Source organism: Acanthaster planci, linkage group LG07, assembly GCF_054643075.1.
Source record: "Acanthaster planci isolate LZ-2023a linkage group LG07, COTS_SCS, whole genome shotgun sequence".
NCBI classification, from domain to species: domain Eukaryota; kingdom Metazoa; phylum Echinodermata; class Asteroidea; order Valvatida; family Acanthasteridae; genus Acanthaster; species Acanthaster planci.
In genome coordinates, this window is record NC_141783.1 from 1697683 (window position 1) to 1725648 (window position 27966).

The 27966-nt window shown below is 39.6% G+C and overlaps 1 protein-coding gene across 1 annotated transcript in view; it reads left to right on the forward strand.

Annotated features, from left to right (window-relative positions):
* The first annotated feature begins 265 nt into the window (after positions 1-265).
* Positions 266-27966, forward strand: part of LOC110979675 (NADPH:adrenodoxin oxidoreductase, mitochondrial-like) — a 74287-nt gene continuing 46586 nt past the window's right edge. Inside the window, exons 1-8 of the mRNA XM_022235687.2 lie at positions 266-428; positions 3168-3355; positions 4046-4141; positions 7575-7697; positions 13187-13300; positions 15797-15898; positions 17445-17637; positions 21551-21741. Of these exons, the coding sequence (XP_022091379.2) occupies positions 401-428; positions 3168-3355; positions 4046-4141; positions 7575-7697; positions 13187-13300; positions 15797-15898; positions 17445-17637; positions 21551-21741 (1035 nt within the window). The 5' untranslated portion in view covers positions 266-400. The remainder of the gene's footprint in view (positions 429-3167; positions 3356-4045; positions 4142-7574; positions 7698-13186; positions 13301-15796; positions 15899-17444; positions 17638-21550; positions 21742-27966) is intronic.

Below are 27966 nucleotides of genomic sequence, written 5' to 3' on the forward strand. Positions count from 1 at the left end.
CGATTAATATCTGCAAGATCTCATTGGGTAGATATATTAGCATTATCCAACGGTAAACGCCGCATGCGCCAATGTTAAACAAGGCGCCAGTATACTACCCACAATGCCTAACACGTCTCAAAAGTGGCACAAATGAGATTAGCCGGTGCCATTGAAGCGCATGAAAGAGGGTGATCGGTCACGATTTTGGAGACAGGTCGTATACCCAGTGTCTTCCCATGCAAGATGTAGGAGACTTCAATACATGTTAAAGTTCTCCATACATTTGGTAAAAAACGAAAGTAACCATCTCGTCTGCTCGTCTAGTCTGCACGTACTTCCAGAACTGTAACTTATAACTTCTGGAAGTACTCTGCTCGAGGGGTGCCTGTGTTGCGGTGCTTTTGAGAAAAACTGTGCAATGAATTGGAACAGTGCATTCATAACAGGTTTGGAAAGTGAAGAACTGCACTATTTCTGTTTTCATTAGTGTAAATTACTTGGCCAACGACGAATGCAGGTGCATGGCGCGGGGAGCCGGGGGTGGGGAGGGGACTTGTACTTGTAGCGCAGGTAGGCCTACTAACTATCCACGGAAGACACTTGTCTCACATGTCTCAATTCAAGTCAACAGTCGTCTTCTGACACACCCTGCTAACTTGTCACTCAACCATGTCGACTTCTCTTGTTGGAAGAAGCCTCCATCCTGTCCATTCAATTACTAGGCCTAGGCATACATCATGTAATTACAATGTTTGGTTTTAGGCCCTAGGCCTAGGCCTATAGCATTTTAAAATGAATAGGCCTACAGGAACGTTATGACTTTTGGGGTAGGGGTAGGCCTGTCAAGAATTAGAACAATGAAAGCGAAGAATTATGACATTGAAATCAAGACATTGTGCAATGGGCTAGGTTTCATAGGGTTAAATTTCTGCCCATTCTGTCTCATGCAGTGTTAAAAGTCAGAAATCTGGAAACTTCAGTGCATTTCTGCATAGCATTGAATAGCGTGATTGGGCATTTTTCCCTTCGCGCAATAGTGACATCATGTTAACTGTGAAAATGTTCGTGCTATTCTCGCTGTTGAAGGTTGTTAAATTTATTGTGCATGTACATGTAAGTGGGCAAAGCCGAAGGAGCAACTCTCTGTTCACTTTGTACAGAGATTTTCATGTTTCCTCCTTTTTTGCTGCCACAGGATAAAAATAACTGTAAACTTTTCGGTTTAGTGTGGGAGATACAATGTATTCATGGCGTTTAAATAGTGAAATTTTGGGTATATTTGATGTAAAGGCTAAGACTAAGAGTTTAGATAATCAATAATTTAGATTTTCCCCATTGACCACAACACTATTTTTGCCCCTTTGAGTTTTGAGTGTGAAATATGCAGTAGCCACCAATGGCCAATCAGAAGAATCAAAACTCAGTGGTGTCATCCCGACTGTGAGATTCCATTTTGCCACCTCTTTTGATGGGATAGGATTGACTGTCCTCAAGACATACAGGTGGCTGAACAAGATACCAATGCGATTTTCATTTTTGAAGTTAAAAAATAATAATTTATTAACCACTGTTATTTTCACTTGTACTCCCAACTTTGTGTTAGTAAAACTATTTTGGGCAATTTTTGAAAATGGTTTTGATGTTCTTTCAGATAATCTTAGAAAATCGTGTCAATTAAGCTTTTGCAGGGGGCCCCTATATCTGAAAGCAGTGACGGAAGACTCTAGTCTGGACTCAAACTCGAGTTCAATTCTTTGGGACTCGTGACTCAGCTCGGACTCGGGGCATTTTTGACTCGGCTTGGCTCGGACTCGGCTAGTGGCTGACTGGGACTACTTACTGGACTCGAATCAAGTCCATTCAAAAACCTGTTTTTAAAATTCAGAAATTTCATTGGAAAAATGGTCGGCATCTGTTGTCCATAATTGTTTGGTTACGAACCATCATTTTCGGGGTCTAGGATAATGGCAAACGTGTAAAAAGCAGACAACTGATTCAACAGAGTTGCCTGTGCTGTGTAGCACAAAAACATTTCACAGGAAGGACTGACTTGCTCGTAGTTAGTTTTCCTCTTGTGACTTGTGCTCGTCATCATTGCACAACAGATTAAGAGTGACAGTAACACCATAAAACTCCTTGATGCAATTTTAGACATACATGTAGTCTATGCTTCATTAAGATAAATTTTTTTAATCTGTAAATACAGAATGTTTGGATTAAATTCAGGACACAAAAAGTTTGTTCATCATTTTGGAATCACTGGACAGGTAAAAAATTTGGATATGCTAAGACTGGTATAAAGTTTTTATGCGCCTGACTAAATGAAACCGTGTAAAGAAATATGCAAAGTTGACTGGTGTCCTGTCCACCTTTTTATATACAAGTTCACAGGTACATGTACATTACATTCTGCGTACATGCACGATCACGTTTAGTCATTTGCCTTGAGCGTTTTGCCCTCAGTTCATCAAAACATGCTCCTGTCACAGTCACAGATAATCCGTTTGGCTTTACAACAAGCCATCAAGAAGCAGCTGGCCTTCAGAAAGCCAAATGCAAATTCTGTGGCAAGGTGTGCACAGAGAAGTTGGAAACAACTTCGTGTGGCAACTTTGGAGGAATTCTTTTTTTTTTAAAGTAAACATTCACTTCTGACTTGTGGATACTTATTAATGTTAATTGTGCAAAACTTCCCATTGTCTTGGGCTTTGTGAGCCACAATTTTTTCGTGTGTTCTTGTAAAACCCTGGCGAGGTGGTGTGTGCATGTTTGATCCTGTTCTGAGAACTGTCCTCTTGGGTTGTGTTCCTGCTGTTTGAGCATGAGAACAAGAAACCTGTGTCAATAACAGGCTGCCCGAACTCGACCCAAGAGTTTAACTCAAGATTATTTCAGGAAAGGAATTTACCAGGATTTCTATTTCTGTTTAGTTTGGAAAAAGATACAAAATGTACCACATTAGAGGGCATGCCTTATTTAATGTATACACTGGTGGCAGCGTAAAGGGGTCTTCACTGATGGCATTGCATCATTCTATCTGACACCAGCTTTCCACTCTCGTGTAAAATTGTACCGACTCCTGCCACAACCTGTTTTCAAGACTGATGTGAGGACATATTTGTGTTAAGTTTAAAACATGATTCAGGCACGGGCCAAATTTCTGGTTGCTTCATTTATTTTTGCAGTGAGCCTGTGCGGGAGGCTAGCAAGCCAGTGCTTCAAGATCAGGTACGGCTTGGCTTATTGCTGCCTCCGCAGTTGTCAACGTGCCCCAATTGGCCAGAGGTACGCTAGCAGTGGGAAACCAGCTCCAAGGATATGCATTGTGGGTAGTGGCCCAGCGGGCTTCTACACTGCGAATGGGCTGCTGAAGGTGCATTTATGCATATTTTCTGAAAACTTTTCATTGCATTGGGCACGCTGGGGGCGTGATTTCTCATAATCAATTCCATATTTTAAAATGTTGACCTTAATTTGTGGAATCTCAGACTTTAAATCATTCAGGTTCGAATTTCTACCTCTGCACATGTACAAATAACTGAAAGCAGAAGTTACATAATCATGGCATTTTATGAGAGAACTCTGCCCTTATTAAAACCTGTAAATCACGGTATTCTGTGGTTATTGTTCCAGCCCTGATGGCTGGATATTTTTAGGACTTCTTTTCATCGCCCATTTCAAGTTGAGCTGAAAGTTGCATTCCTGTTGGATGTCTTTGGGAAAACTTGCAGAGACTGTTAATTTGACCAATTTAAATCGCACCATGGAAAGCCTCTTTTTTTTTTTTTGCCTTAGCAAGAAGTCAACAAAATGTTGAAATATTGTCCCCCCCCCAGAGAAATCAGCGAACAGTGTTTTTTGGTGCTCTATACACGGTCTCCTTGATTAACATTGTAATGTTGCACAACAAAGTCTGCTTGACTAAACAGAAAAATGTCAGTGCTACTGAAAGAGTTCATTTTGTTATTTAGTATATAAATGTTTGAAATTTACTCATTTGTTGAAGTCTTGACTGGTAAGGACTCCTACATATATGCTGTCCTTTATTTTACTCCTTTTGCAGGGTAATACAGAATGTAAAGTTGACATCTACGATAAGCTTCCTGTACCTTATGGTCTCGTTAGATATGGAGTAGCACCTGATCATCCAGAGGTTAAGGTAACAAATCAATAGAGTGCACGAATAGATTTGATTCACAAAACAACTTGAACCTGTTAGAACCAATATTTGTCTTTCAGTGGACACACAGGCACTTCCCGCTTTAGTCCATAGTGCTGAGTGGTAGGTGTTGCATGGAAAGTTGGCCATTGCCATGTCAAAATATGCAGCTGTCATCGCCAGGGAAACAGCTGTAGTTGGCAACACTGTTTGCTGCCCTCTGTTGTGCAAAGCCACAATTCTGAAGCTGCTAAGTGCACTGTTGTTGTTGAAATCATAACTATGCTGGGATACGTGTACATGTAGAAGTGCCAAAACTGACCTAAAAGTTTAGAAAAACAGGGTTTGGATCACACCAGAGGTTGCGTTTTAACTTTTTTAAATGAAGAAAGAAAACTTTTGCAGTAGGTAATGTTTAGGTTTAATCCTAAACTTTGGACCACTCAATATCATTTTCAAAGTTTAATGTTCTTTGTTCATGCTTTTCAACGATAACTGGAATGACTTTCACCTTGCCACGAATGAAGTTTCCTTGTTGTTTGTGAATTCAATCCTGTATTATGAACATGGTTTTCAGACTGCTATTAAGTTTAATGTTGAGTAACTCATTCTACAATAAACACCAGGTACAGTAGTCTATCATAAAATCGACAAGGATATAACATCAAATCAGTGCTCTGGAATACGTGATTGCCGAGCTTTCGATAACTGAGTACCTTCTTCAGGGCAAGCAGATTCAGTTCTGAATGAACGCAGAAAAATCGACGGTCATTCCCCCTGGATGCAGCGTTCCAAGTTCAAAAATGACGCACTGCTCCAGTTCCTTACGCTGTACATCAGATGACGCTTTCCGCAGGATGCAGACGCTTACGTCACCGAGAGTACATGAATGTGGCGGCGTGCAAAACATGCTGCTCAACAGTGAGACCAGGTGTTTGTTGGCGCACACTGCACAAGTGTTCCGGTGATAGCACCAACAATATCAGCGATGTATCGCCGGTACATTAACGGCTGCACGCCCTGATATTGGGTCACATATTCACATATTCCAGAGCACTGATTTTATATCATATTGTTGTCAATATTTGGATTCTGTCTTCCTCGTCATAAGTAACGTAAATTTATGAAAAGAAATCCTGACAAGTGTTGTATGGATTGTTTTTACTATATGTTAGCTCCTTTTTTTTTGGATAATACATGTTTTACTGTCACTGTATGACGGAATTTAGAGAAAAACTTTGATATTGGGATCCAAGATGTATGCGATGATTGCACAGTGCCTTCTGTGGTACAACAGCCAACTCACTTTGAATTTTAGCCACACAAAATTTTTCTCTCTGTGGCACTGAAGTTTGCCGGCTTTTATTGCTCAGTATGGCACAAATAATGATAAGTTTTGAAATTCAGGCAATGAGCTCCACAGAATCTAAGACCTCGGTGGCTAATTCTGTATCTTTGTTGTTCAAGAACTAGTCACATGGCTTTTGGTATGTTTTGTTTTCTTGCTGTGAGGATTCAAAAGATTTATGAATTATGGAAAATTTCTAGTGAATAGAAGTAAATTCATGATTTGGAGATGTGATTGATTGATTGATTGATAGATTGATTGATTAAAGCTTAAATTGAGCAGAATCTGTGGGAGAGTTCTTTTTCAAACAAATATTGACTGCTGCTTCTCACGGTGCAGTAAAACTAGCCTCCCTTGGTGATTTGTAAAGCATTCTATTTCCCCTTGGCTTCATGGAAAGCTTTGTGGGTCACCTTGGGAGGCTGGGTTCATTACACCGCTCAAATCTGTCAGTGCTTGAATAGCATTTTGGATTTACATGACTGAGCAGTATAACTGCTCAAGCTTAAACGTACATAGCCTTCCATGCAACAGTGGTCTCCAATTTCTGTCTTCCAAGAATCTTCATAAATCGTAAAAGCCCTTGATACTTCTGAGAAATTCTCCACAAATGTTGTCGTTCGCATTCCGTGGTCATGTGAAGACAGGTAGTCAGCTCAGGTCAAACGTTTGCATTTGGAGGATAAATATCTTTGTGAAAATCCCAGATTGGTAGCATTTCCATTTTACTTCTATCTCCATCCCAGCAAGCCCACTCATTCTGTTCCTTTCAATCACTCAATGAAGACACTTTTTTTCTGACTCACCCTCATTATCCCTCTTTCTCTAGTTTACCTCTCCGAGATTTTGCAGGACTTGGTCTACAGTAGTTTATAACATGCAGGATATCTTGTGACATCCTACAGTGCTTTGGCATGTACTAGTACAGTGTACTTATGTGAACATGTACACTGTACATCTTAGGTTTGGGGCTTGTAAATTTGGGGACCCTGTTCCTATAGTAGAAGGGTAAGCTACATTTTAACTCTTGAATTCACCTTGGGAGATGACTGTGACATCATGCTCAATAACTGTAGGGTTAATGTTGTCAAACAAGGGCAGGGCTTTGAGTTTTGAGGGAAGTTATGAGGGGAAACTGTGAGTGTTTTTAATACATGACACGTGGTGGATTCAAATTTGCATGGCTGGTCCATCAGTAAGGAAGAAAGTCACATTTTCTCACAATTTACAATTTGAATAAAGAGAGCGTTGCCTTTGTTTTTTTGGGGGGGACTTACCAGTTTTGCAAGATTAAAATGTCAAAAAACTGGGGGTCCCCAAGTATACAATCCCCTTTAGTTTTGTGTTTGGTTCAGAGCTGAGCCCCCAAACAATACAACTCATTTGGGAAGCAAGTGCAGTTTCTCCCTACACCTGATTAAGTGACAGACGCAGCGACTGCTAGGGATCAGCAATTCATACATGCTATGCAAAGGGGGCATCTGCAGTTCCTAGAATGTAATCATCATTGATTTCTGATATCTTGCATTACCACCGTCGGCATACCATCAGTACCATAAGGAACAGTTGGCACACATCCTGTGCAGGTACATTAACAATCCAGGTGCATCTTCTCTGATTCCAGGGATCTGTGGGGTGTCGGCTAGGATCATCTTTCCATTAATCACTCCCATCCAGCCTGTTCTCACCACACCCAAAGTGCTTAGCTTGCATCCAATTTCCGCGCTGTCCTCTTCTTTGAAAAGTTGTTTACGTTCTCTCATGGAAGTCATAAGATGCAGCTGTTCCCCCATCTCTGCTCGTGACACCGTATCAAAAATAGTTGTAAATAGTTATTTTTTCATTACCAGAAGTATGCAAGTAGGGGAATATATTTTTGTTTTGCTTGGGCCACATTTCTGTCCCGGTGGGTGCAGATGTTCTGTGTTAAGATTTCTGGTTATAAACAAATGATTCTAGCAATAATAACACATGCAAAGAATCCAGCGTGATACAGATCAACTTTTATTTTATGGTTCCGGTACATTCCAGACTTAGAAAAACATTTTTGTATAACTTAATTTTTTTCTGAACTTTACTTTACAGAATGTCATAAACCAGTTTTCAACACTAGCAGAGAATGAACGCTGTGAATACGTTGGCAATGTGGAAGTGGGCAAACACATCTCTGTCACTGAACTGCTTCAAGCTTATGATGTGGTTGTGTTGGTAAGCTGCTTAAATATTAAGGACAGGCTTTGCACTAAGAAAAACATTTGCACATCCCGGAGCAATTGCGAGGGGTTAATTTCTGAACCAAAAATGTCCAGGGAATTTGCATGGGTATTTCTGGAAAGGTAATGACTCAAGAGTATTCAGATTGGCTTGTCTGTGATTTCTTGGAAGTGGGCCACTATACCAGTAAGCAAATAGGTGATGTCACACAAGGAGATGAAAACCAAGGCTAACAATTAGCTATAAAAAACAAACATAAAACCTTGCCCATGGTGACATCGTTTCCTCTGACAAATTGTTTTAGTTACCTGAAGAAAGAACAAAGTGTTTAGTAATACTTCTGGGATATGCAACCTCTAGGATCCAATGACAATATTGAGCCAGTTGTTTGTTGCCTTACGACGAACGGCATCTTTTTACTGCAACAACAGCCTCTCGATCTGGAAAATGTACTTGAAGCACATTTAAGCCAGAAGAGTAGACCAGAATCACTATACACAACAACAAACTTTAATTTTTTCATAAGATTGCCTTTTAATTAGTAAAAGATGCCAAAAAAGTCCTCAGCAGGGGACTTGTGAAGTGATCAGATAAAACAGTGGTTCCAGAAGAGAAAAAAAATATTATTTAAAAAAAATCAAATTACAAAATGAAATTTTATTAAAAATAAGTTGTCTCACAAGGAGGGAAAATAGGCTAAAACACAACACTTTAACACCATTCCCTTTCTGACAATTGAAACAAGCCTCCATAGTGCAGTGTTTCTTATTTAAAACAAAAGAAAATTATCCCTTCCTGTTTATGAATTTTGCATTTGAATGTTCAAATTCGGAAAATAATAGCCCTTTCCTACATGGTACTTACGTCTGATAACCAGGTCATATGAGATACTCCATGCTTAGTAACCACAACATCCTCAGCAAGAATACTACTAACCATGTGAAGTTTACTTGGAGTTGGAGACACAAGTACCACTTCATGAGGAATAATAGTTACAATTAAATTTGATATTATATGTAATTTATAGGGTCAAGTGTAGTCAACATATGCATGATTAAACACTGTGTATTGTCAAGGTGATGCTTCATTCTTGCATGTACAGCATACATACACCTCCCTGATGAAGGTTTCTCTTCTTGACCCAGTAACTGACACCGTACTAAGAACATTGGAAAAGTGGAACAGTGGGATCACGTACCGTCTACTTCAGATCGACTTGTTTTCATGGATCTGTAACACACACATTGTCAATGTTTGCAAATCAGAATGAAAGAAATGCCAGCCAAGGTCAAGTGGATATATACCAGGGAATAGGTTGCACTTGGCACACTTGTGCATACTTTCCTTGGCATGCATCTTGTATGCTGAAAGCCCTCCACTGTCCATATTACCGAATCAATCATAAATTGGATTCCGAATTTGAGACGGCGAGCAAATCCCAGCAGGGGTAACTCAAGATTCATGTGCGGTGGGCTGGGACTGTCTGATTGGATTTACAGTTTCAGTAATACCGTTGTGAAGATTATTTGTGTTGTTTTTTTATCACTTTGACTGGTATGCCAGCTTTTCCACTTGACGAAACTGCTTCTTTTTTTCCAAAGTCTGGCAAAAAAAAGTTGATCCACTATTCCAGATCATAAGTTGGCAAACATCTTGCAAAAACCATATGCGCATATATACCGGTACATGCATGCATTTCAATGGAAAATGAAATCTGCTTCTCAGTCTTGAGTTTTGTACTAGGAATATTTCCATCATTTTTGTAATGTTTCCCAAATTCTTACTGTCAAAGCACAGAATTTTAAAAAGCCACTCAAAAGATCACCCCATTGGTTCTCCTTCCAGGTATCTCTGAATGCATGGTGATGCTCACCTGAGGATATTTAACCCATGCAATATTTGCGTTCACTTCAGATCAAATCCTATTCATGGCTGTTGAATGATTAAGTTCAAACCTGCATAAATTACCTTTGCCAAGTGGGCATTTAAATTGTAAAAGTCTCCTGTGTGAGTGTGGATTCCTCAAAAGGCATGCAGAGGTATGTACGTGTACGACAGTAAAGCTTGTGCTTTAGATACTCCTAAAGGTCACTTTTGAAGAGTTTTGTGAATTTATTGCATTAGGAATCCATCAGTTCTGTCTGTGGAGTTGATGCCTTTGAGTCGTTGCCCTACAAAAATGCACTCAATTTAGGAGAAAAAAAAAGCACCTGCAGGTTTCTTATGTCATGAACCTTTCCGCGTGGATTGAGCATAACCCCAGTTTAGAGAGAACAGCAAAGAATACATGTTTATTCACTGGCAAAAACTAAATGCACTGGCGCGTTGCTGTAATGTACATATACACGTAGGTGGCGTTCTCACATTTTGCAGGGCCAGGAAATTGTTGCTCCCCTCATCATATCGCATAAGTGGTCAACAAATTTGCATTTGGCATGCACATATTGGCTCATGAATATGCACAGGTTGAACTTGCCTAGCATGTTCAGCAATTTGTCTTTGATTTGACATTAGCATTCCACTTTAATATTTTATCCATGCTCTGTTCGGTTCTGTCGAGATCCAGCATGTTTTGAAATCTGCTATTACTTTGCAAGCATTGGTAGTAAAAGCAGACTTCACTCCAAAAAATTTTTCATCAATTTAAAGATGAGTTTGTGAATTAGAAATGTGAACACATTTCATATTTCCCTGTCTACAAGTGTACTGTATCTAACATAAAGATAAAATATGGGGGGGATGTGGCATAGTGGTTAGGGTTTGTAGCTTCCGCTCACAGGGTCAGGGGTTCGAATCCAGCTGGTGGCAGCATGTTGTGATCTTGGGCAGGTCATTTTACCCCTATGTGCCTCTCTCTACCCGGGAGTAAATGGATTCCAGACATAGTAATGTTTAGCCATTTGCACCGAGATGGTAGCATTGGGCTAGTATACTCCTTAGGGAGCTGAGATGGTTTCATGAATGTCCAGATGATGTGAGCCCAATGTGCAGGAATAATGATGATAAGCACATGGAGACATTCCATAATATGCGCTATATCAAAACTGACTAGTATTTTTATTAATATCCAATTGACGAATCTGGCTACCAGACTAATTTTGTATGCAGTGCTGTGGGGGAGGGGGAGGAGTTGCAGACTCTGGGCATTGCTTGCTCTTGACCTGAGAGTTGTTATTCTGGTGACTTTCAAAATAGCACACATCAGCTTGGAGACTACAAAGTCAATCTTCATTAAATGTAAGGTATTTTTGGTTTGAACAAACATCAGTTATCTTAAATAAAGAACAAATCTGACCCTTTGTTCACATCAGAGTGTTCTGTTAAGATAAGCCAGGGTACATTGATGTTAGTTTAACCTGCTTGTAGATGTAGATGTATGTTGTATTTTTGTTTTATGAAATCTTGGTAATGTCAGGATGGAGTAAGAGCTCAATCTTCCCTGATCTTCCCTGATAGATTGTTGTTTATCTTCCATCAGTTCCTTCTCTATGCAAACAGTCTTAAAAGGCAACATCATAGCATCCAATAAACTGCACTAGCTTCTGACTTGTGCCGATTGAAAGACACTGACAAATTGGATGGAAGGAGAGACCACCAATAATGCAGTGGGATATCTAGCTCAGTTGATCAAGTGCCAGTGTATAGTTCTTGAGATTGCAGGCTGAAATCCTGCCACACTCAGTTTTATCGTAGCAATCAAAAAGAGAATCAAACCATGAGCCACTCTATTTTTTTCCTTCGGTCTGTTATCTTTGAATGTTTCTCGACCCCTTTGACTGAATGGCGTGGTCTCGGCATGGTTCCCAATCAGCTACCACATGGTACATGCAGTTGCCAAGTATGTGGATGACTGTACTTTTTAATACAATTTGACTTGCCATATGTGCCTGCATTATAGCGGAAACTGGCTGTGTAATTTTGGAGATTCTTGAAAAATTTATTTTGAGAAGAGCGTATATATATACATTAAAATACAGTGCTGAATGATGAACCAGACTGTACACATACATGTACATGCAGAAGGTAATTGCTGATGATACTAAGTCAAGGCCAGTTGTGATAGTGACAATTATATGAGCCATGCCAGGCAGTGAAAAAATTAACGGCCCTGTGCAAGAAGTCTGTGCTGTTGTAAATAATGAAGCAAGCTGCCAATTGGATGTAATTACATCAGCTCTATTGAAGTGGTCTGATTTATAGCCAATTGACTGGGGACGATTGAAGCTGAACTCACTTGGCATTGATTTATATGTACACCAAGGCAACGGCTACAGCAGTATGAATCAGTGGCCAGACTGGCAGAAAGTATAATGATTATAGGTACACATAAGGGTTTGCACCTCATCAGGTGATTTGAGTAACAACAGATCAAGCATTAGAAGACATCCTAAAATTTGTTATCATTATTTAATACTCAGTATTTATGTAACCGAGTACCCAGTCATGCAGCAGGTGAAAGATGCGTTTCTGTTTCTACATGTACTGTGGAATGAATTCGAACATTTCTTGATATTACATAATATCCCCCTAAAGGAGGGTCATGTTATGTTACACCTTATTGTGATTATCAGAGATGACAGAAAATTATTTTTTAAAGTTAAACAATGTCGGGATTCTGTGCAAGGAGTTTGTAAGTGATGCGATACAGAGTTTTTGTCAGAAATGAAAGGAGTTAGTCACCTTACATTCTAGCTAGACTACTAGTACCAGTATAAATATAAAAAAAAAAATCCCGGGGGAAAATGATCTCTCTGTGAGATGTGGCATAGCACCCCTTCCACTGCGTGGGGACAGTTTTCCAAATGAGTCCAGCAGTGTGAGTCCAGAAAGGGAGGGAGGCAACCCTCATTCACAACGTAAGGGGGAACGATGCCCTAAGTGGAGGTGAGCCCAAACACGAGAGAGGAGACACTTCATTTTCTATAAAGTGATTAGATAACATGTTGAAAGCAAAAGAAAAAGCAGAAAAAGACAAGATTTCCCTCTGAAAAAAAAAATTCGCAAGGGGGCTTGCTTGGTGGGTGCTCTCCTCTGGATCCACCTCTGAGTTTAAAAATGGAATTTCAGAATGTTCTAGCCTCCTTTGTGACCACACCACACAGAATGAGGAAAGTTTAATCAGCAACAATTTATTGACCACGGATCAATTTTACCTGGTGCCTGGTGTATATTTCATGCATAGGTTACCGGTCAAAATTTACTGTCCACCTCAAGCAGAAGGACCCCCAAAAGAGCTGCGTTGGTCGGGAGCTTTCATTTTGTTGGTACATGTAGCAATGTGACCATGATGAGTGCATTTCATATCTGTTTTTGAACCAACAAAATGCAGTTTGTTTCTAAAGGAGCCTCTGTTGCTAAGAAAATAGTGCCCGATCTCTCGGTTCAGCTCGAGGCCCACTGGTTGACTATTCACTTGTCGGTGAACGAAACTTGCCTATAGTTGGCATGAATTTCTTACTGTTTCCCCCCCTGTTTCCAAACAGAGCTATGGTGCTGAAGCAGACAAGTGTCTGAATATACCAGGGGAGGAACTGACTGGTGTTTACTCAGCTCGCTCTTTTGTTGGATGGTACAATGGACTACCACAAGATACTCACGTAAGCCAGTAACTTGACCAGACCTACATGCACACGTTCCTTTTCTTCATGCATTCAGATATTTTGAATGCTGCATTCTGGTTGTGTTTACAACGATATTGACAGCTATAGTTCACATAATCTTGTGTTCGTACGACCAGTTACTCCATTTCAGCTCTGCCTGATGAATCAAGTGAAACAATACAATAGCACCACATAAAGGATTTACAGTATGAACCCCAATCTGTCAAAATCCCACGTCTGAATTTGCATAGTTTTAAAAGGTATGGTTTAATATTAAGCCCAGCCTCACTTGACACAAAGCCTGTGACATTGAGTTCAGCACTCGGCCATAAATTGTTGGCAGATATTTACCAGAAAAACCACTGTTATAATGCTCAGTCAGTTGGAGTGATGTTTTATCACAAATGCTGTAAGAGGAAAGCAGCATGCCGCCGGCAGTGAAAGAATTTCATGCATATTGTCGTGGTTTCTGTCTTTGCACAGCAGTAAATATGACTGTAAAAGCCCTTAGTACTGTAAGAATGAATGTACATCTACACCATAGTGGATGTTTTTCTTAGAAGGAAAGAGTATTTGTTTAAATAGAAGCCAATTACACCCAGCGTGCATGCACTTTTCAGGAGATTACACGACAATGAAAAAAAAAATACTGTCAACATTAATTGATAAAAAAAGAGCACACAGCTTTGTTCCTCTGCCGCTAATTGGCTAATTTCTGTACTGCAGTTCCTGAACCCACACATTAGTGTGTAGTCTTGTTGCATTAGTGGATAATTTATAATGGGAGAGGGCTGGTAGTAAGGAAGTGTCCATGTCCATCTGCATGAGTTGTACGACACGGAAACAGCGCCGCAGTGGAGTGGAGCAGAGTGGAGCTGGCATATGCTTCTAAAGCATCATTGCCTGCAGCAATAAGCTTTGAGGAATGTTCTCCGTAATGTAGTTTTCTAGAGATGAATTGATTTTAGTATTGTCGGCAGTGTTTGTTTAATTTGGGAAATTGACTGCTGGGTCAATATTGAAATTGATGGAGGACAGATCTTGGAGGGCTAACTTGACCCACAAAGGGAATGTGCCCCAGTGGACCTTGTTGGTAACTATTCAGGCAATGGCATGGCATGTATACCCTCCAGCTGCAAAAATGCAAACCCAATGTTCAGGTGTGAGCAGTTTATCACATTTTCAATCTCTGACAAGGGAAACAGGTGACGCTCGCTGTATGGCATATACTTACAATGTAGGAGAGTCACAATGTGAAGGGCTCATTTAGTGCAGGCTTTAGTTTGCAATGTGTACGGCTCATGTGCACAAGCAGTTTTCGCTGAAATGTGCACAAACCTGTGTCGTCTTTTCATCGGTGTTGTGTGCTTTTAGTTGAATACAGTATTGAAATTGTCATTAGCTCGAAACTTTATATCCACGTCACACTTCATTCCAGTCAAGAGAACGTATTAGATGTTTATGAACACATATACTGGTACCTCTGAAAATTGAAAGGCCCGCATAACTCCATTTAATGCAAAGTTTCATTGGCCGATACTAAAGAAACATCTGCCAAAACAATCACAAAACTTTACCATGAGGTAAATAACCCGAACGAGCTTCATCTTTTCAATTTGGGATGCAGGCACATTTGACTAAAAATGATTGGACACAGTCACAATAATCATCCTTAGTCCTCCTGGCCTCTAAGTTACATGTGCGTGTAGTCGGAATGCTACTGCCCACCCATATTGTAGTCTAAACACTGGCTCTTTTATGGAGGCCATATGCTCTTGGCTGCACTGGAAAACCTTTGGTTTTGAGCTATATGCACATGTATGTACTTGGAGTTCAGTTACTGTCACTGACCCAGTTGCTATGTGTACAAGACAGTGCATGCTCAAGCAGAAATAATGTTTTACAGCACACAATTTGACCGGCTTATGGCTACGTGTTTAGAAATAGAGCAAACGAATTATTCTTTTTTTTTTTGATTGAAAAAATACAGCATTAGGGTCAATAAAAAGAGAAGGAAAATTTGTCCATTTTGACCGTCCAGCTGGTCAGGGCAAAAACTGTAAGTGCTCATGTAGATTTGGGAAGTTTGCTCAACTCGGACTTGCAGTAACCCAGATGTTCTTTGTAGGGTGACTACATTTCTACAATCCTTCAAATTGTTCCAGATAAACCCTTTAGCAAACTTTGATGGATCTGGGAGTTCTGCCTGCACTGGATTTGTTCTGATGTCTCCTTACTCCCTTTGGGGGTAACCAAGTCAGCAGTGTGTAATACCAGTGCATTAGGGTTATTAAAGTTGATGTTCAATTCAGTTGCACACCGTGCATTGCTCCGACCTTGATTTTGGCTTGCCTTGGTTCATGTCCAATTACCAGACACATTTACCTGTAATTGTATACTTGTTGGGTAATTAAAACACTTAATACGGTTAGCGCAGTGAGAAGGTCCAAATGTTTCCAAAATAATAGCACTGTTGGTATGTTTTGTTTCAAGCTAAATCCAGATCTCAGTGGAGAGACAGCGGTTGTTATTGGCCACGGGAACGTTGCTCTAGATGTGGCTAGGATTCTCATTACACCAACAAGCATACTAAAGGTTGGTTTTGTACAATTTACATACAGTACATGTATAATAGTTACTGGAACCTTGTTCAGGCTACACGTAAAAAATGGAGTGTTGAATCTTACACTTTAGATAGTAGGTCAGTGATTATCTTTAAAAGGTGATTAGATTGGTTGTTGCATCTCACACCTTGTTGGTGTAAAAACTGACATATTAAACAGTTAATCACCAAGCGCATCAGGTACTGATTCAACACTTTCCAGCTGTATAAATACATTTAGACTGGGGCTGTGGAGAGGAAGATGTGTATACATTGTGTTATGCATCTTCAGGAATCCTGCACAATTAAGTTGAAGTGTGTTCCACATACATGTAAGGGGCCTATTGCATATAGTACCAAGTCTTACCAATTGGAGGAGTACAGTTTTGGTGAAACAAGATTCCTGTGTGATGGGCTCAGGCAGAGTGGGTTAAATTGGGTTAGTTTGGGATTGGCTTGTGAAAAGTCACTGAGGTGCATCTCTACTTTTCTAACATGCACAATTATGGATCATGCAGAGTCTTTCGGTGCCTTCCTTCCAAGAATGTTGGATGCTTTGGAGCATGCAAATTGAAAAGCTGCATGTCTTCACACTCAGTTTTTTTGAGGGGGCAACACTTGTTAGTTACATTTAACGCCTGCGTAGAATCACTGCTGCACTGTCCGTGATACATGTTTTTGTGGCTGCGGCAATCTTTTTGTACGCTTTCTCCTCGGTGCAGCGCACAGTCACCAAAAAGTGTCATTTTTACCAATCTGGATCATTCTATTGGTTAAGTATTGGGCTTGCGCAGAATTGCTGAAATGCGGACAGTAAATAAGCATGTGTCTGGCACGCCCCCATATCTTCGTGTCATAGTTAGTGCGGATTCCTTTCAAATTGCCTCCAAGAAAGTGCAGAGCCAACCTCCACCTACATTGTGTAAATGGGGGACACTGCATTTTCATTTCTGCCTGGAGGCTGGGTACATTCAAACGATGTCAGACCCAACACCAGTTAGTGGACGTTGGACTCCAGTCAGCATTCACTTCAGCACTGTCATAGAGAATCAGTTCCCTTCGCCCTCTCCGATACCTTGTTACCGAATTTGGGCTCTTTGTTTTGGATATTGATTGCCTCCTCTCTGATACCAGGAGTTTTGTTTGCCACTTTGCTGTTCACACACGCAGCAAAAGAAGACTTTCCTACCTGCACAGCATTCTATTGGCAGCTCATTTTCAATACCCTGTATTTACCCTTGCCACAGGGTAACACGCTACTACATTTGCTGTTAAATATCCAATTTGGTGTGGGGCAGAACAGCTGTGTTTGTGTGTTTTACATCACTTTGTTCATTAAAATTGTGTCTTGTAGTTGACACAGCTGAGGGGAAATATTTATAGCCCTTGACATGTTCACCCATTTGTTTTTTTTTTTTGGTCCATCTGAATACAAAGTTACGTGCCATTTAGCAGCCGAAGCGTCTAGAATGTTCATCTTGCCATGAGTTTTTATATTTGGGTAAAATGGCATATGTACTGTGTGTCTTGGCTGTGCAGAAAACGGATATAACTCAACATGCCTTGGACGCTTTGCTTAAGTCTTCATTGAAGAAGGTGTATATAATTGGTAGACGAGGCCCACTTCAGGTGGCTTTCACAATCAAGGAGCTGAGAGAAATGAGTAAGCTTCCAGGTTGCAGGTCAGAACTCAACCCACTGGACTTCGAAGGGCTTCAGGAGAAACTATCAGGTAAGGAAAAGGATCAGTTGTCCAAACATTAACTGTCCTAGATCCTTCACAAATCCTCTAGATGGTTTGGAGATGGAGAAGGATGTACGTGTAATGATGGTATCAGTAATGCATTGGTAACTTCATATTAGGCTTAACCCCCCCCCCCAATTTTTAAAAATTGTCCTGTACTGTTTGGATTTTAGAGATGTTAGGAGAGTTTCTTTCAAAATGCTGAATGAGTTTAGATTTTTGGTTTTAATTTTCAAATATGTTTGTAATATTCAGATTTGCTGTGAACACCTCTAGAAGTAGTTCAAGTTATGATTTGTCACTGTCATCTTTACAGTTATGGAGCTTGCTGGTAACATTTCTGAAGATGAAAGTATTTTACCTTGCCAAAAAATGGTTGTGGCAAGAATACGTGATCAGAAATGAATTCCTTTAAAACTGTGGGTTTTTTTTATTCAAGAAGTCACTGTAATCAATTCATACTTCAGAATACTTGCAGCAAAATTTGGTGGGAAAAACTTACCAAGTGGCATTCTGTGTAGCTTTGGAACTGACTCATGATATGGAGCACGTAATGCATTGAATGCCATATAAATAATTCATGGAGCAAGATATATAGCACACTTACATGTAGAGTAGGTGTGCTTTGGGTGGGAGGTGAATCATGCTTCTACAGTTCCACCGTGCATTATTTCCCCATAGTTTTCAATATTTATTTATTCGGACCAAATCTCTTGAGATCTAGTGCAACATTAATCATCTAGTAACCAAATCTGTCTAGCTACTAAAGCACAGTGGATTTGTTCAAATAGCAAACATGTCACCAGACAAAACGCCACTCACTGCAGATGCCTATTGCTACTGACTTACATGTTTACATACATGTACACGTCTGTTTGCTAAGTACCTACTAATTTCTGTTTGGGAGCTGTGCCGAGAAACTGGGCCAAATTATGCACATCCTACTCACTTCAGCATTTGATTTGCAAGTTGTGCCAACTGGTGTAGACTACAGCATCACTCTGTAATTGCAATATTTATGGGATCTTACACCTCTACTTTTACCATTGAGGCATTTTACACATATAAAAATTAGCCTGTGCATTTCACCAGCATTGCTTGTAGCTGCCGCGTCTACATTTCCTGTTTTTTTGTAATGGTATTTGCCAGGCTACCATTAGCATGCATAGATACACCGCAACAGCGCAGATTAAATTTAGGGATAATATGGAAATGCCTAGGATTCCTAGGCAAATCGATTCCTTGGGGAGAACGAGGCACAGATCAGTTTTCTTGTAGCGAGCAAGTGCGACAAGCAGTTGCTCTAAACTTGTTTCGAAGTCCCGGGCACAGAAATGTGAACCACGGCAAACAGTAGGCAGCTTTCGGGCAGGTAATTGGCACATTATGCAATTACACTGTGGTTGCAAAAGAGTGATCCTGACCTGATTGATTGAAATCTTCCACACAACTACAACCTCCCGGCTGTCAAAAAAAAAGGTAGCACTACAAGTGACAAACACACCGGGATTCACATTCAGAGTGCGTGCGTTATTGTACACGATGAAATCTACGAAATAATGTCAAATTTAACATAACATTTATGGACCAACAGATGTACATGTAGTCTCAATCTCAGTGGTGAGAATGCAAAACATTGCTGTTAGTAATAGACTTTAGAAGGACCCAGGCAATACAATGTTTGAATGTTTTTCTTTTACAGAGTCTTTTGGGTCCCTGTTCGACTTGAATTGCAATTTTTGGTGTATTATTTTAAGGGCATTATTTTACTTTTTTTATCTTATGCTAATGCAGATTTTTATATTTATGAGCAAAAGGGCATTCATCCAAGAAAGACACTTTGGTGTTATAGTTATTTCTGCACTAAAAGGTGCCCACATTTTGCTGAACTGTTGTAAATACACATGCATGATTAGTTTTATCAAATGTAGTCATTTCTACGTGAATTAAGCATAGTTTCACTGTAACGTGTTCATTTAGTGAAAATTGTGTGGAAAACAGTTCCACATAAAACGTTGGTCAAGCTGTACTGTAGTCAATGAGGGTAAAGCACATTGAAATTCTTGAGTGGTGTTTTTTTTTTCATTTCCTTTTATTTCACGTGTTAAAAATGTGAAAGCCACAATACGGGATACAACTAATTGTACTGGGAAGAACTAAATAGTATGGAGGAGTTTAAGCCAAGGCTTGCGCTAGGTCTGGTTCTGTTTCAGTATAGTTCAATTTTTAATTAAGAACTAGAGTAACCTAATATCCAACAGTGAGATAGGGTGAACAGAGAATTGTCACTTTGGAAACTGTCACTTTGCAAATTCTTTGTCTCCACATCTGTTTCTGAGCTGACAGCACAGAAAGATCGATTTCCACTCAGCTCAAGATCCTTGTCCAGTAGCGTTTTCTGCTCCAAAAAGGGCTTATAATTGGCCAACACACTTGATGGCCAGCACTCCATTAGAAGTAATTTATTTGATCAAGGGCCTTGTCAGAATAGATCTTTGGCGGCAGCTTACATTAGCAAGCAATGAGTTCACATTTGTGCATGGATTTTTCTTTTGGCCATGAAAATAGAATAGCAAGGTTTCTCAGCGAATAATGCCATGGGATTGAAGTTTTAGTGGCTGAGAAATAGCTAGCTTTTAAGAGGTGCTGTCGTTATTAATCATGCTAAAACTATCCAGTTTCTTCATCCCGGGCACAGCTATCAGAGTAGATATCTGTCATTTACTGCAGTGTTTGGCATCATGTTATCATCTGCAATTGCATGGAGGTGAACAAATCAGGGTTACACTTTCTTCAAAATCCAGAGGGATCAAGAAAAATACAAATTGATAAATATAGAAGAAATTACATATAAAATCAAGCTTTGAACCCTGACTTCTCGTTAATATGATCCTAATAGGCTTCTGAAATAGAGCATACCACCAAATAAGTGAGGCATTTTTTAATGTGTTAAACACTGCACCTTGTGCTGAAAAACAGTGTCTAAAGTTTGTTATTCCACAGCCAAACCCATGAAACTGTAACAGATCTCAAGTGTGGATGTACATACATGTAGGTGTTCCAGAGCAATAAGTATTTTTTCCGAACTTAAGAAAACAAAAACCTCTGAATACATTCGTGTAGTTCTCACACGCTCTTCGTTGCACGCGCTGCTTAAAAAATGCAACATAGAGTTGGATCTTGCCACAGACAGTCGTAAGTGCAGTGCAAAATTAACAATGGAACAGTCGAGTGCCTGATGTGCATTGTTCTTGTCATAGCATCACATTAAATGCGTGCTTGACATTGGCCTTTTATATTTCGCATAGTGTATGTCCTTTAAGTGAGTAGAGGTTACAAACTTGTACATAAATCTTGTGTTCAGTAAAGTTGTTCAACACCACGAACCCCTTTTTTATTGGTATCTAATTAATTGTACATGTTTGACAGTATTTAAAATAACTGATTAATATTGTTGGTGTAGTTATACCAACTTGTCAATATCATTTCAAAATTGGAAGCAAGACTGATTGTGAAATTATTTAACCCCTGAGCACTACAAGACTGCCCTAGCAGTCCCTAATCCTCAGATTTCAGTGTGATTTTACATACACCCTAGGGGGAATAGGGTTAATGTGTGATGTTGTTTAACATTCATGACTCACTCAAAGAAACAGCACTCAATTTTTGTTCCAAAGAAGTGTAGCAAACGTGGCATGTGCACGCAAGCTCCAACCATTCTTCCACAATGCTGCATTTCTTTAAGGACATTACCTACATACACCTGTGCCTGGGGCTTCCTTGATAGCTTTGCAATGTCCAAATGCAAATGCCCACACATACTAATGTAAACATGTAGACAGAAATCCTGGTCATATCATACAGTACTGGTTTCCGCAGCTCAGTTGTGTTTCTCTCTCAGATCTGCCACGTGCCAGAAAACGCCTGACAGAGCTGATGATTAACACCGCCCAGGAATCCCCATCAATGAGTGCAGACCTCTCCGGCAAGGCATGGGCTTTGAAATTCCTGTGTAGTCCAGTAGAGATTCTACCTTGTGAAAAAGATTCGGGCAGAGTTGGCGGCATTCGCCTGGCAGTCAACAAATTGAAGGTACATACGTGTATGCACATACAATTACTGTAATTAAGGTATAGTAAATGTTCTGGACTGGAAGTGATTCAGTTTCTGAACTTTTATGGATTGCAAGTCATTTTCAAATATTTATTATTTGAGAGTGGCCAATTATTCAATCAATTATAAATGTGTTTCATCTGATTCAACAAGATATTCATATGGTTACCCTGTACATTTTTGCTGGTTTCTGGGAAATTGTGTTGGACTGAAATTCATGCACTGCAGTGTTGAATCTTCTTTGATATTAAGGATTGAACATGTGATTATTAAACTAAATTTTCTATTTTTTATTGAAACATTTATAAAGAAAATAGAATTGCTCAACTTGTTGATAGTAGACTGTTCCTCAGTTTTGTTTGGATTTTTTCCTTTCATTTTTTTTTTTGGTTTTGTTTTGCTTTTGTTTTTTTACATTTTGATTTTTGTTTTTTAGCTGAAAATGTTCACTGCTTTCCGTAACATTAGTTGACATTAAAAGTGAAGGCTAGAATTATATTAATTAAACATACAGGCTTCGACATTTTCCTACTGCGGCTACTTTGTCTTTGTTGACACATTGTATCTATATGATAACTTCTAAATCTGTCAATTGAATTAACGATTTCTCCAAAGCTCTGTACCTGTTGCTTGCACACTGAGAGAAACGTGCGGAAAGAAGATAATAAGTGTTCAGTATGAGAGGAGGGATGAAAAACCTGGACAAATGTTCTGGGGGAAATCTGTGGAATCAGGTTGGGAAAGAAAAACAAATCCATACACCCCCATTGTAAGTAGGATGTGAAGGCAAAGAAAGTACATTGTTCCACTGCACCAACCTGACCCCCATGTGCTGATCCGAGTCGCTGGAAGCCAACCTGAAGACTCCCTTAAATAGAAGCAGTATTTAGCAATTATGGACTGCTGTGATGTGAGACGTGATGTTTTAACACCCAAGGGACTCATGTTGCCCCAAGGCGAATGTGTCCCTAAAGGTGATGAAACATCATGTCCCACTTTACAGCTGTCAATAATTGTTACACCTCTGTCTTGCCTTCTCTTCTAATATTTCCCTCACCTGAAGGTCTTGAATGCAATCAAAGTGACAAGTGCTTCTGTTGCTTCACAGAAAAATGTAGAATGCGCACACAGCTGTAACAGCACCATATCAGTTTGATTGTGTTGGTCACACATTTCTGGCGCGAAAGCAATATTTTCATGTCTTCAGAACCATTTTTTGAGAAAAGTCTGCACGTATCCTTTAGCTCAACAGACATTATGTCAAGGAACTTTCATAAAGAAATGAACTTCAAACAGCGTTCAGCTGTCAACCCCAAATTGCAGTGCTCCAACATCTAATGGTATCGCCAGAGCCAGTTTGCTGCTTTCATCAAAGTTTACCCTCTGTCTGGTGAAAGTAGAAGTGGTACCAATGAATAGTCTAGTTAGCGCTACACACGTTATGTTTGGACTGTGGAGTGCAGACTGTATAGTCCATTATATCACGTTATGGTGCCCGTTGGTGAGGCTGGCATGCATATTTGTCTCCTGGTCATGTGATCATTCTGGACCAATGAAAATACAATTTTCAAAAACAGGTATGAGAAATGGCTTTGCAACACACCATACATAAACGGTCAACTGTTCAATATAAAATTTAAGTATCCGAATGTAATGGAGTTATTCCACCCTGCTGTCATACATAGTTGGATTCTTTGAGTTGCGTACATCCACAGCTTCAATAAGATTACTTGTACCTTATATATTTAACCCGTTTAAAGCATTTGTGTAAAAAAAATTGTGTCACTGAAATCTTGTCATTGCAGGATTTCATGTGATTACATGTAATGGCTTGCCCTCGTTGCTCTTTTGTGTCACCACAAACATGTTTTCCATAAAAATGACTGAAAAGACACGTCAAAAATAGAGGGGTAAAACATGTTTGACCATTTATAACGAAGTGAGAAGAAGAAAAATCAGAAACATTTTGGAACACTGAAACATACATAATGAAAAAATTCCAAAAAATTCAAAAATAAATGAGCAATTCCTAATGTTGGTCCACAAGTTAATAATTCGTAGCTTTTAAATGATTTTTTTCATTTAAGGTTTCATCATTTATAAAAAGAAACAAATAGTAAATATATTGTGCAGACAGTTAGCAGCTCATGCTGTCCACCTGTACCTCTCTTAACCAAGTTGGGCTGTCTGCACGTGCTTACAACAGCCATCTAAAATGTTTCACGTGCGGAATGCTTAAAATTTTGAGTTCAGGATAAAAGCCTTTAATTTCATAAAGTGGTTTGTGATTAATTGAGTTGAAAACGTAACTGGATACATGTGATTGACTATGGATCGATTGATGGAGTAAGTGAATAATACACTGACAAACGTATGCAGGTAAAAGAACCCCAAACCAGTAGATGTTCATGGTGTTTGTGTGTTTGAGGACAGATTGGAGTTCATTGAAAGACAAGAAGAAAATGGACCACGCCAGGCCGTTGTTCCCTGTCTCTGCCTCCCTTTGTATTTCTGTATTTTAACCCACTTGTGTGTGTTAAAATAAAGCACGCTGAGTTTTGACATTAAAGTTTTGATTTTGAGAATGTGACCTTTTCTATCTCAGCATTTGCTGAAACAACCATTGCAGTGGCACTTTATTTTTCCCCTGACTTGTAAATCGTCTCCACTACAGCATTTCTGCATGAAATGACTGCTGCACTTTTGAAAAATCAATTTGATTTTTCGAAGTGCTAGGCACTTAATTTAGTTATGTCTTTGTGCCTTGTGCGGGCAGCGTGGCGTGATAACAACATATGCCCAGGAGTGCATTTTTCTCTGTGGTCAAAAAAGGGTCATTTACAACACAGAAATTCAAAACTTCCCTCTGGAATATTTTTGCCTTAATAAGCAGCTTTGTTCACAAGCCATGATTATGAGCCATTAATGACCAAGATTAATCACCCCTTCCTCATTTCTTGCAATTGTTTGCAAGAAAGTAAAGTGAAAGGTGACAACTGGACAGAATAAAAGTTGCTTTGAGTAGTAACGATACATGGGACAATTTTAAATCAAGTATTTAACTACCTTGCGTAAGACAAATGAGTTCATTTCTTCCTGTATTTTTTCTTAGATTATGATTTCAGAAAAATTAACGCTGGCTGGGCTAGGTTCTATGTATTATGAAGCTTGAGACTATTGGCAATGCTGAATCCTTGCTCAAAGCATAATGCAAGCATTGACATTGGTTTTGATTAGAATATTTATCAGTTGGTAATTAAACGCTACAGTCATTGTCTATACTCGTGTCGTTAAAGTTTTAGAAAATTCAAAATCTCATCCATTATCCAATAAATTTCTTGTATAAGGAGAAACAAATCCTCCTGTGTTGGGACTCCTCTAAATGTTCTACCTGCACTGTGTAAGTTTGCTTTAAGCAAGGAATTGCTTGTCTCCCCTTTTCCCTGGGGCTAGTCTTGAGCAGGTGGGCATTACCCTTCAGAGTTCGTGGGCAGTTATCAGAACCAGCAGTAAGAGATGTAAAGATCTTTAAAGGTATATACAGACGTATAAGTAGTAAGCATACCTTTTGTGCTGTTTTTGTTGATGTATTCTGGTTATAAGGGGGATTACTGCTCACTTTTACGTGAGGCTGGCATCGATGAGAGCGGATTCCCTGCAGGTTAGCTTGGATTTGGGGAAATTCCACCAAGTAAGATTGTACGTGTAATGCAATAGTTCAGAAGTTGGAGTGATGTAGAGAAGTACAGGAAAATCTTAATATGCTCGCAATAGTGCGTAATCCAGCTTAAAAGGCTCTAGGTGTCCATCACCACCTTACCTCCAACCTTTCAGAAAAAGCACTACTGTGGGACTGACATTTCTGCGTAGTTGAGTTCAAAGAAACAGAGCATCAGTATAGCGATCGTTCCATAATTTTTAAAAGGCGGTGCGCACAATTTCAAACATTAAAACCCCAGTATTTCAATGAACAAAGCATCGATGGTGCAAAAAAGCAAATAACTAGTTTGGAGCAGATCTAAAACAACTGCCCAAAAAAGGCACCAAAAAAAAAGCCCCCCAAATGGGGCGAATGCCGGTGGCCTCCCGCCCCCTGATCTGCAACTGTCAGTGCACATGTATCCCCAGGATATTAACATTTTCCCAAAGTTCCATCTGGTTCCAGCCATTGATAATCACAGAATTTTCATAGTTCCTGTTGAAACGTTTCTGTTGGTCACAAAACTCTTTTTGAAGGCAGGGGAAAACCATGATACATAGAATCACTTTTTGCAACTGACAGAAGCTGATGTACTATTTCGCACAGGTGTGAACTCTGTATGGCATCGCTTATGACAGCTATATGTCCATCGCATACACACGAAGGTAATTCTAATCCAAATCAATGCTCGGCGCTGTGCTTTACTCGGAAAAATCACGTAGTCTTGCTTCTGGGGTGTCCTTAAACTCGTGTTGGAAGGAAACCAAGCCGCAGTTGCTACTAAAACCCCGTGATCCAGATTCTCTGGTCTTTTTCATTGACGTTATTGTCAAATACGTACCTGTACACGCACATGGAGTACCCATGAATTTGCACCTCGTATATCTTGAGCTAATCGCTTTTACAAGGGAGACAATATTTGAGCGGCTTTAGTAATTGTTCAATGAGCTCTCATGCGATGGCAAACTGAAGACTTAAACCTAACCCTCCTCAATCCTTCACCTGTTGGAGGACTGAGGAGTGTTAGGGTTAATGCACTTATTACATTAAAAGGAGGGTCAGATGTCTGACTAATAAGCCTGTTTGCTTTAGAAAATGATATATGTCAAAACTGTTGGGAAATGTTATGACCGTTTACAGCACAGCTCATAAAATCGGCTCTTCGGTGTCCCTATCCATGGGCATCGCCAGGATTTCTTCCAAGGGGGAGGGCAAACCATATTTTGACCCACAATGGGAACAAATAAAACAAGCCTGCCGACAGATGAGAATTGATATTTCATGATAAACCCATTAAAGGGTGGAGGGGCGATATTTTTCAACCAAATCTGTGACATCCCATTTCCTCTCTTATTTCTTTTTACTTTTTTAAAACTGTATTTAACGTTTCCCCGTTATTTCAAGGGGGTAGCGCTCCCTCTTGCTCCCCCTCCCCCGCGAAGCCAATGTCCCAATCCCAATACGCACCAAATAAAGGACATGTTTTTTTTAGTACCAGTGAGCTTGGTGAACAATGTTCTTCCTGCAAAGACGTTAAAATTTAATCACAATGTAGATGCACGCGGCACTCTGCGTTGTCACTAATATCCCTCAGCAAAGTCACTCACAAATAATGTTGATGAAGCACCACAGAGCTACCACAGGCTTTATATAAAAATTGTATTCTTTCTGTCAGTATTTGTACGTTTTTGCGTCGTTCAACATAATTATGATGCATAATTCATTTAATTGTTTCCACAGAAATTGTTTGAATTTTCAGAGAAAAAATTCTACTTGGAATATCTGAAAAATACACATTTAAACCTCTGATAAACAACGGACAAAAACATTGTATTTATGTACATGTTGTCTTTGGAGTGAACTTGTAACTGGTACTCTGTGTGGGTATACTGCAGTAATGAATACCAAAACTGTTAAAGTACCTGGTACCATTTTTGCACGTTGCCAAGCAATAGTTTTACCTAAGTTCTTGTGTGCAGGTGGCCCGAAATAGCTTACACTCCGTCATCACACGATAATTGTTCATAAAGTTTAATAAAAGTGAAGAAAATGCGGCATAATTGGGTGACCATGGATATGCAAGTATTCAGTGGAGGCATCTTCCATGAAAAAGAATGAACGGGAAAAGTCATATAGAAAAAATCCACAGGAGTCTTGAGCTCAAATACGAAGGGACGGTTTACCTCCCATACTGTTTTAGTCAGCCTCTGAAGTCCCCTAGTTTAGTATGCTTTGCCTTTTTGTGAAAGTTTCCTTAAGAACTGTTTCTTAATGTGTTCGTTGATAGGTTTCACACACAAGTACGATTATCCTGTTGTTATATTAAAAAAAATGGCACTGGAAATCGTATAAAATTCAAGTGTCTTAAAATAAAGTCCGAAACTCACAAAGGCTTGTCCGGAAATTGGGCAGAAAAATCCAGCGCACTTTTAATTAACAAACCTTAGGAAATCGCCCAAATGATATACAAATACCATTTTAAAGTGGAAAGTATGATAAAAAAA